Source organism: Anopheles gambiae, chromosome 3, assembly GCF_943734735.2.
Source record: "Anopheles gambiae chromosome 3, idAnoGambNW_F1_1, whole genome shotgun sequence".
NCBI lineage: Eukaryota > Metazoa > Arthropoda > Insecta > Diptera > Culicidae > Anopheles > Anopheles gambiae.
Genome location: NC_064602.1, coordinates 58,824,838 through 58,835,037, shown reverse-complemented (window position 1 = coordinate 58,835,037; position 10,200 = coordinate 58,824,838). Strand labels below are relative to the sequence as shown.

The following is a 10,200-nucleotide window of genomic DNA, read 5'->3' as shown; positions in this document are numbered from 1 at the left end:
AGACAACGACACCCATGGCACGATATTCTACCGGTCTCTCCAATTTCTTGGCTTTGCGGATGACATCGACATCATGTTCCTTGGATAACAAGGAAGGCGTGTGAGGCGTACACCTCACTCAAACGCGAAGCAGCAAGAATTGGATTGAGAATCAATGCGACGAAGACAAAGTACCTGGTTGCCAGAGACTCAGACCATCTGGGAAGCAGTGTATTAGTTGACGGCGACAATCTCGAGGTAGTAAAGGAGTCCTGCTATCTTGGCACGATCGTTACTTCGGACAACGACATCATGAACCACGAGCTTGCTGAGCTGTGTATTCTGACGGTGGCGAATGCTGGCAGGATACGATGGCTGGGGCATGTTAGGAGGATGTCGGACTTATGCCCCACCAAGAAGGTGTTCGACAGGAACCCCCAATTCGGCTATGAAAATAGCAAGACCTGTCGGAGATCGCATGTTTACATGGATGGGAGGCTGCAGCCGGGGACCAGGCATACTGCAGAATAATTGTTGACCTTGCACGTCACGACGACGTGCTCCATTAAATAAGAAAACTATAACGAACCACATAAAATTCATCCCCTCTTGTATCTGAAACGTACCTGTTAAAGCACCATCATGGATTGATCACTGTTCCCACCACGACGTATCAAATGACAGAATAAGAAAATTGCCGATAAAACGATGTGCTATACGAGCGGTACGGTGATCTTACTGTCGTGCAGCATATCAAGCTTGTCAGGATCCGGTGAGCTAGCCATGCTATACGCAAGGAACTCTACGATCCAGCACGCAAAGTTCTTTTCGGCCGTCCATAAGGACGAAGGGGACGTGATAGGCCCAAATTGAGGTGGCAAGGAGGCATGGAGATGTCCCCTATTAAGACTGGGAGAACTAATTGGCAAGCCAAGACCGCAAAGCGATCGTAGCTCCAGACAAGTAAGGATGCAAGCTGTGATTAAATAAAAAAAAGTAAAAATATACAAAATGACACAAATATAGTCCTGAGCATAGTATCTTTCAACTAGATTTATTAGTCCCAGCTTCTATTGCATTCATCGTACCGAGTGAAACAGTTGATGAGATTTTTCATTTCCGTTGTACTGCGTTGTGTTGTTTGTTCGTAATTTAGATGAATTCTTGGGTTCATTCAACAGCTCGATAGTGTAACGTAGCTAGTTTATTTACAATTTGTTGTCCGCTGCTACCTTATTTCTTTTGATGGAATAATGGATCGTTATATTCTTGGGCGGCATATAGCTAGCTGGCTTATGAGTGAGTTTCTAGGCATAAAAAAAAGATTCCCAATGCAATGAAGCATACTAGTATTTCTTTTTGTAAAGACTACACGTCTCGTACATGGCTGCATCGACTGTGAAATGCCCTTGGCATATTGTGATGTGTAGGAAAATTAAAATCTCTATCAAATTATAATAAATTATAGTTTCAGCAAGGTCTTTTTTCGGTCTCTCACATATCTTATCCTAAGTCTTCAAAAGACTCATATGAAATACACAGTTTGCTATTTACGGCGCGAGCAATGTAGACATTCTGCAACATCTTAAAGATTCAAATTCCAAACGAAAAAAAACTGCAATGCTTTAAAAACAACAGAATTAAGCCAAAACTAATCACCTGAATATCGTTGCCAATCGAACTTTAATATGCATCGTATCATCGAAATCATCTTTAACTTCTTTTCTTTTATCTTTTTTTCAAAGCCGCGAAGAACACGTTATTGAATGGATAGGATTGAGATTTACTTCACACCTAGCACCTTATTAACGGCAGTGACAACATCAGGTACTTGTGGAAGAGCAGCAGCTTCAAGAGTCTTAGCGTAAGGCATAGGGACGTCGGCGCCTGGAGATAAATAAGAAAAACCAATATTTCAGCAAGATTTCTAGGGAGGTCAGTATAGTCGTTATAATTTACGTATGTTACTTACCAGTTACACGCCATATCGGAGCGTCCAGGTGGAAGAATGTCTCGTGCTCCATGATACGTGCACAAATTTCTGAACCAATGCCTGACAAAGGAAGAAAAACGAATATAGTAAATGTGTTAAAGGGGAAATAATGATTCAATAAAATGAAAGCAATGATATTAAAACCAATAATACTTACCACCCTGGGGCCATCCTTGCTCTACCGTTACGAGATGGTGAGTCTTTTGTACGGACTTGAAAATAGTTTCCGAGTCCAATGGACGCAGTGATCGTAGGTTAATGACTTCTGCTTCAATACCTTTGCCCGCTAGTTCGTTGGCTGCCAGCATGGCGGTTTCGACGGACTTTGAGTGAGCCACAAGGGTGATGTGCTTGCCAGGGCGCATTATCTTGGCCTTGCCAATCGGCAGCACAAAGTTCTTGTCCAAAACTTGATCCGAAACAGGATAGCTCACACCGTACACCATTTCGTTTTCCAGTACAACAACCGGATCTGGGTCGCGAATGGCAGCCTTCAACAAACCTGTAGGCAAGAAAACAGTACGAAATAGTGGGAAAAGTTATGAAAACACATCCTTCGAATGAACTATGAAACAAGTACATGTCGCTAAACTGGGAAACCAAATCATCTATCTAAATAACACACCTTTCGCATCTTCGCTATCATAGGGCGATACAACTTTCAGGCCCGGACAGTGCGAATACCAGGCACCAAAACATTGCGAATGCTGAGCCGCTACACCTGCCGCTGCTCCATTAGGACCGCGGAACACAATCGGCACGTTAACCGTACCAGCAGACATGTAGAATGTTTTGGCTGCCGAGTTTATAACCTGCAAAAGAGAGAACAGTCACCTAATTAGATTCTCGTTTGCCATCGTGTTGTGCTAATAGTTGCGTCCGTACATGATCGATGGCCTGCATCGAAAAGTTGAATGTCATGAATTCGCAGACCGGGCGTAGTCCGGCCATTGCTGCGCCAACGGCAATACCGGCAAATCCCATTTCCGTAATCGGAGTATCGATTACTCGCTTATCGCCGTACTTCTTCCATAGTCCTCGAGAAACCTGCCAAGATCAGAATGTAAACAAACACCAGCATCAGAATCCGTGACATTCATAGTAACCCCCTTGCACCCGATGCACGGCAAAGTGAAAAGAAAGCTTTGTGCATTGACTTGCTCTTGATGGATTAGATAACCTTTGCTTATGTTCATGTATTATTTTGATTTTTTGCTCGTGAACATCATGACCCCTCTTTGCCCTCAAGTTGTGTTATTCTTTTTTTATTACCACTACACGTCGGATTGTCACTAGAGATGTTTACGTAATCAGAGACCATCTTTATCTTAGGGAGACCAGCGACTAGTTGTGCTCCACGTCCAATTTCTTACCTTGTACGCACCATCATACTGGGCAACTTCTTCACCGAGCAGGAACACTTTCTCGTCCCTCTCCATTTCCTCGTCGAGCGCTGCGTTAAGGGCATCGCGGACGGTCAACTGCTGGGCCGAAACCGCTTTGGAGGTCGAGAATGACCGACGGGACAAATTACGTACGGCGGAAGCGAGCATCATAGCAATGTCGAAGTTACAGTTCAAACAACGCAGCTATCCACTGCGCCCTTGATCGAGGATGGAAGTTGTACAGAGGTACCCGATTACCGGAAAGGAACAGTCGTTCGTAGCGGTTTTACTACGCGATTCGGCTTTTGACTTATGAAATACCGTACACACTGCACACAGTCTGCAATTTTTCAACACAAACACAACCATACCGAAACACTTCACAATCGACGTCACATTTGACAGACATGCCCAAGGTGGTTATAGATACTTCCTACCTATGAGGCTGCGCCCTAGCAAATGCAAATGCAAATGCTATAGATAAAACCATTTCCACACGGTCACGACAATGCGACAATACGAATTTTAGCAATTTAGAACTCAGATTGTGAAAACTCCATGCCAACTGTATTAACTATACCGGCATGATTGATTGGGAATTTCAGTTTAAGCATTTGATTCATTTTAAGCTGACCATGGCTGCAATGTAAATATGCACACACGCGCGTTGTAAGGGTGTTATTTTGTATCAACGTTTTTGCTCAAATAACATCTGCTATCTGATCTGAATTGGATGATAAATGAAAATTTGGGGAATTAGGTTCAGCTATGATTCCATCGGATTTTCGTACACCCTCTTAACATACACAACTTGGTTAGTCTCAATTTTTTTAATTATTGAACTATAAAACTCAGCAAAACAATCAAATCAGTCTAAATAATCCAGCAAACATCAAATGACAGCACGTACGATAAAATTGTATCCGATGGAGCACTGCAGCGGCTTTAACCCTATTCCAGGCAACCGGCTACCCGGGTAACAAAATCGATTTTGATTGCTCATTTCTCTGATTCTAGGAATCTGATTGACTTGAAATTTGGAATATGTGTGTAATCCACAGCCATCTTTTACTGGAATTTTTCGTAGAATTTTTTAGTATAATTAACCTGTTTTTTAAAATTAAATTTTTCAATACCCCTATTCCAGGCAACTGGGCTACCCGGGTAGCCAGCAACTTTGGAAGCTTATAACTTTTGAATGCGTAATCCAATATTGGTGCAATATTCTGATGAAAATTAAAAAATCTAATGCAGTTTTTATAACTGTTCATAGATTGGTTCAACTCGCTACCGTTTTTTAGTTATAGTTTTTCAAAGTTGACAGGATTTTCTTGAAAATACAGTAGAGCGTCGATTATCCGGGCAGCTCGGGACCGGAGGGTTGCCGGTTAATCGATTTGCACGGATAATGGTCCAAGAAATGTCAAACGCATATAAAACATATCAAATTCACTAGTTTTATTATTAATTCACCTAGAATCAATCGATTAATCGTTAGTAGAATATTATTTTAATCAATAACTGTAGGTTTAACAACTGTTCATGAACAAAAATGAATTTCGAAAATACCCCTAGACACTACAGAGCTGCACAAGAAACTGGTTACCGAATTGACTATCGCTGCAAACTTTCGCCGTACGTATGAATAGCTGTCAGATTTATGCGCACGGTTAAGCCGCCCGCCGGTTAATCCGTCCCCGGATAATCGACGTTCTACTGTAATTACAAAATGTGAAAAATATTTTTTTCAGTACTTCACAAAATTTTCACAGCAAAATGGCGCCTGTACTTTCATTTTACGCATTAGCACTCCCCCCCCTGGAGTTTCGAGTTTAAACCTACCGAAAACTACAGAAAAAATGTTGGTGCTCCTACCGAATTCCGCCAAAATAATCTGGCCACACTGCATGGGATGTTATTGACAACACACCACTGTCAAATACACGCTCGCGTGGTTGCTTACCTTTACCATTCTACGTCAGTTGTTTTGCAATCAACGAAAAACCTTTTTTAATTCCAGCAAATATTTGTTTTTTGTCTTAATTTTGAAAGGTATGCAGTTAAAAAGAAGTACATTAGTTCATTGTCGTTTATATAATTTATTCATACGAGGTGTAGAAATTCTTATTACAGCAATACTATGACGAATCCGGCTGGCGGTCAGGACAACGGGGCTGCTGCTGCCCCGGTGAAAACCGAAAAGCAGTTGAAAAAAGAAGCAGAAAAGGCAGCCAAGCTGGCAAAACTGCAGGAAAAGCTGAATAAAAAGCAACAGCAAGAGCAGCAAGCAGCCGAAAAGCCAAAAACTGAGGTTCGTTACATTTCAGAAAATTGCATCATGCTAATGGTACTATTAACATAACCCACGTACGTACGTTGCAATGCTGTCAATTAGAAAGTCCAAAAGCCCAAAAGTGAAAGGCCACAGCGTGGACAGTTCTGTATATCTATTTTCTGCACAGTATATCAATGCTTCTGCTATTAGTCTCTCAAGTAACTAATATTCAATGTTAAAATCATTTTTTTGTTTTAGAAAAAAGTAAAAGAAACTAAGGTTGTTGCAGTATACTCTGGTTCAACCAAGGAGGGAGAGAAGAAAGATCTATCCGGTCCATTCCCCGACGCCTACAGTCCGCAATATGTGGAAGCAGCATGGTACAGCTGGTGGGAAAAGGAGGGCTTTTTCAAGCCTGAGTATGGAGTAAGTGTCATATAACTGTGTTCAATTCCTGCTATATTCGTTTTTATTCATTGGGCTTTTTCCCGTCTACTATCCAAGCAGCGCAAGCTAAACAACCCGAAGGGACAGTTTGTGATGGTTATACCGCCACCAAACGTTACTGGCTCGTTGCATCTTGGTCATGCGTTGACCAATGCCATCGAAGATGCTATTACTCGGTGGCATCGGATGAAGGGCCGCACGACTCTGTGGGTCCCGGGATGCGACCATGCCGGAATTGCAACGCAAGTCGTGGTAGAGAAAAAGCTCTGGAGAGAGCACAAACAAACGCGACATGATTTGGGACGTGAAAAGTTTATCGACAAAATTTGGCAATGGCGCAACGAGAAGGGAGATCGCATCTACCATCAGCTGAAGAAGCTGGGCTCGTCGTTCGATTGGGATCGCGCTTGCTTTACAATGGACCCAAAGCTGTGCAAAGCCGTCACGGAGGCGTTTGTGCGGATGCACGAGATGGGCATGATTTATCGAAGCAGCCGGTTGGTGAACTGGTCATGCACGTTACGCTCCGCTATCTCGGATATCGAGGTAGACAAGGTAGAAGTGAGCGGACGTACGCAGCTGAGCATTCCCGGGTACGCGGACAAGGTCGAGTTTGGTGTGCTTGTATCTTTCGCATACAAAGTGATTGGGAGCGAAAGCGATGAGATAGTAGTTGCAACGACGCGCGTTGAAACCATGCTCGGCGATACGGCCGTGGCCGTGCACCCCAAGGACACTCGGTACCAACATCTGCATGGTAAATTCGTTCAGCATCCGTTCTGCGATCGCAAGCTTCCCATCGTATGTGACGAGTTTGTGGAAATGGCGTTCGGAACAGGAGCGGTGAAGATAACCCCCGCACACGACCCGAATGATTACGACGTTGGCAAACGGCACAATCTACCGTTTATAACCATTTTCTCCGATGATGGAATTATTGTGGGTGACTATGGAAGCTTCACTGGCATGAAGCGGTTTGATGCGCGCAAAGCCATTCTGGTCGCTCTGCAAGAGAAAGGTCTGTACCGTGACACGAAAGATAACCCGATGGTGGTACCCGTCTGCTCTCGATCGAAGGACATTGTGGAACCGCTTATTAAACCGCAATGGTACGTTAAGTGCAGCGAGATGGCTGCCAATGCGACGGAAGCAGTGCGCACGGGTGCGCTTGCAATAACACCGGATGTGCACAAGAAAATCTGGTATCACTGGATGGATGAAATCCGCGACTGGTGCGTTTCTCGCCAGCTATGGTGGGGTCATCGTATTCCGGCCTATCAAGTGGTTTTCAAGGATCCGGCAAAAGCACCGAAAAATTTGAGCGACGAAAACCTGTGGTTTGTTGGCCGTACTGAGGCAGAAGCACTCTCGAAGGCAGCTAGCACGTTGAAGGTGGATAAAGCGCTGATTAGCATGAAGCAGGATGAAGATGTGCTTGATACATGGTTCAGTTCGGGTTTGTTCCCGTTTTCCGTGTTCGGCTGGCCGGACAATACGGACGATCTGAAGCTGTTCTATCCTACGACACTGTTGGAGACTGGTCATGATATTCTGTTCTTCTGGGTTGCCCGGATGGTGTTCTTTGGCCAAACGTTGCTTGGCAAGCTACCGTTCAAGGAGGTATTCTTGCACCCAATGGTACGCGACGCTCACGGACGCAAGATGTCCAAATCGCTCGGTAACGTAATCGATCCGATGGACGTTATAACGGGTATCTCGCTCGAGGGATTGCATAAGCAACTGTACGACTCGAATCTGGACCCGAGAGAGATCGAAAAAGCAAAGGCGGGACAGAAACAGGACTATCCGAACGGTATACCGGAGTGTGGCACTGACGCTCTTCGATTTGCGCTTTGTGCGTATATGACTCAAGCGAGAGACATCAATCTGGATATTCAGCGCGTACAGGGCTACCGTTTCTTCTGCAACAAGCTGTGGAACGCGACGAAATTTGCCTTGATGTACTTCCCCGGAGCGGAGAAGTACGACATCATCACATCACTGGTAGGTCTACATAGGCGTTGTTGGGTACGTTAATGCTGGGTTTAATCGTTTCATACGTTTCTCTCACAATTGCAGGATGGTTTGGAAAGCAACCTCGACCGGTGGATTCTATCACGCCTTGCCGGGTGTATTGAAACTGCAAACCGGGGTTTCGAAAAGTACGAGTTTGCCCTGGCTACAAACGCTTGCTACAACTTCTGGCTTTACGATTTATGCGACGTTTACCTGGAGTGTTTGAAATCCGTTTTCCAAACGAATGATGAATCAGCGAAAGCATCCGCCCGTCGCACGCTGTACACGTGTCTCAATTTGGGTCTGAAATTGCTTTCACCCTTCATGCCCTTTATTACGGAGGAATTGTACCAACGACTGCCCAGGGGCGATTTTGCCACGGTTGCTAGTATTTGTGTTGCATCCTATCCGGAGCAGACCGACAGCCCTTGGAAGGATGAATCGATCGAAAAAGGATTCGAATTCGTGCAGAAAACGGCTCGGGACATACGTTCGGCACGCAGCGACTACAATATTCCTAACAAGACCAAAACCGACGCATACTTCATCTGTAGCGATGAAGGAGTACGCAGCGCACTGGAACGGTTCACTCTCGAGCTGGAAACGATGGCATTCTCGCAAGTGCACTTTGGCACTGTGCCTCCGGCAGGCTGCGCGATTCTGACCATTTCCGGTCAGTGTGTGGTGCACCTTATGCTGAAAGGCCTGATCGAGGTTGACAAGGAGATCGAAAAGATGACGAAGAAGCAGGAAGCCCTGCAACAGACGATTGCAAAGTTGCAGCAAGCAATGGCTGTCCCGAACTACGCGAACAAAGTGCCGGAAGATGTGCGGAAAGCTAACGTCGAAAAGCTAGACCAATCAAAGGTAGAAATCGAACGTTTGTCTTCAGCAATCGATACACTCAAACTGATGTAATCCAAGCGCATTTGGCACGTGCTGCCGTTATTTTCACAATCAACCTCATTGCATCGCGCACATTATTAAGGAGTCGGTTTACCCTTCATAATCAATCGTTACATAAAAGGATGATTTATCACCTGAATGTTATACTTCTCGCTGGCAATAAACGCTAATATCATTAGTTTGATGAAGATTGTTTTCGTAACTATCAAAATTATGTGTTAATTTTATTTTTTGCTATGTAAAACGTATTAAAGAACTGGAAGTGGGTACCTATTGGAATTGGGATTATTTTAAAAAGGGGTAAGGAATAAAATTCAAAACAAAAACCGTACAACGAAACCAGGACAATTTTGCCAAGATAAACACTGCAAGCTAACCTTTCGTTCAATCTTTCGTGAAATTTGTCGAATGTCGGACGTCTTGTGAAAGTGACAACAGTGCTGACATTTTAGTTTCATTTCATGGATATGAAACACTATGCCTTAGCCAATTGTTAGGCGGCGCTCTAGCAGCAATCGAACACGACATAAGACACGAACAAACCCATATAATCATATGGAGGTGCACTGTCAGACACAAACAAACAAACAAGACAAACCTCGAATCGAACATGTCAGTTGATTCTGTCTGTGATGTTCGATACCCACCTGTGCTGTGAGTACCTTGGCTGTCAAACGCTTCACAGCTACAGTAGATAGAATTCAATGCGGGACATTTTCAAGTTTTTTTACGTAGTTTGTCTCTTTTTCTTCTTGAAATTGCGTACACAATATTTAGAATAGCTATCAATAATATTTGCAATGCTTCACAATCAATTATAACATCAAATATACAGGTTTGAAACGTATAAAACTATTACGTGTACACAATGCATGTGTATGCACTGTATGTGTTTTGGCATGGACGTTTGTTTACATTTTTCAATAATAAATTTGAATGATTTTTATGTTATTTTTGATATGAATAACTAGTATATTATTTGTTAAATCTTCCCCCTGCAGATGGATGTTCATTTAAACTATGAAAATGCTTCATTTTCGAGATGATAAGATAGGCGTATTGCAGTGCATCATGACAGGTCTATAAGACATCGAACAGCTGACAGAGCACCTATCGAACAGAGTCGTGTTTGTTTGTCTCGTTCGATTGGTCCCAGAGCGCCGCCTTACTGTGTCTTTGAGAGAGAAAAATGTCATAAT

At 43.7% G+C, this 10,200-nt stretch overlaps 2 protein-coding genes across 3 annotated transcripts; one reads left to right on the top strand and one right to left on the bottom strand.

Annotated features, from left to right (window-relative positions):
* Positions 1-1,000: 1,000 nt before the first annotated feature.
* LOC1272627 (pyruvate dehydrogenase E1 component subunit beta, mitochondrial) lies at positions 1,001-3,778 on the bottom strand. The gene is made up of 6 exons (XM_311527.4): positions 3,346-3,778; positions 2,858-3,019; positions 2,598-2,784; positions 2,130-2,474; positions 1,952-2,032; positions 1,001-1,866 (listed from the first exon to the last, which is right to left on the bottom strand). Exons 1-6 carry the CDS (start codon positions 3,526-3,528, stop codon positions 1,763-1,765), a joined length of 1,062 nt encoding a protein of 353 aa, XP_311527.3. The 5' UTR covers positions 3,529-3,778; the 3' UTR covers positions 1,001-1,762.
* Positions 3,779-5,257: 1,479 nt separating this feature from the next.
* On the top strand, positions 5,258-9,212 carry LOC1272628 (valine--tRNA ligase). Of its 2 annotated transcripts, none has more exons than XM_061657058.1 (5): positions 5,258-5,409; positions 5,476-5,668; positions 5,891-6,058; positions 6,140-8,083; positions 8,159-9,212. In XM_061657058.1, exons 2-5 carry the CDS (start codon positions 5,498-5,500, stop codon positions 9,011-9,013), a joined length of 3,138 nt encoding a protein of 1,045 aa, XP_061513042.1. In that variant the 5' UTR covers positions 5,258-5,409; positions 5,476-5,497; the 3' UTR covers positions 9,014-9,212. The 2 variants fall into 2 exon arrangements, with proteins under 2 accessions (XP_061513042.1, XP_061513040.1); XM_061657056.1 differs by having other exon boundaries at positions 6,137-8,083.
* Positions 9,213-10,200: the final 988 nt, after the last annotated feature.

Excerpts from the sequence above, each read along its gene's own strand:
- LOC1272628 (XM_061657056.1), top strand. The coding sequence starts at position 5,498 with ATGACGAATCCGGCTGGCGGTCAGGACAACGGGGCTGCTGCTGCCCCG. Across the intron at positions 5,669-5,890 it reads CCGAAAAGCCAAAAACTGAG|AAAAAAGTAAAAGAAACTAA; the intron begins GTTCGTTACATT and ends TTTTTGTTTTAG. Across the intron at positions 6,059-6,136 it reads TTTTCAAGCCTGAGTATGGA|CAGCGCAAGCTAAACAACCC; the intron begins GTAAGTGTCATA and ends CTACTATCCAAG.
- LOC1272627 (XM_311527.4), bottom strand. The coding sequence starts at position 3,528 with ATGATGCTCGCTTCCGCCGTACGTAATTTGTCCCGTCGGTCATTCTCG. Across the intron at positions 3,020-3,345 it reads AGTATGATGGTGCGTACAAG|GTTTCTCGAGGACTATGGAA; the intron begins GTAAGAAATTGG and ends TGATCTTGGCAG. Across the intron at positions 1,867-1,951 it reads TCCGATATGGCGTGTAACTG|GCGCCGACGTCCCTATGCCT; the intron begins GTAAGTAACATA and ends ATTTATCTCCAG.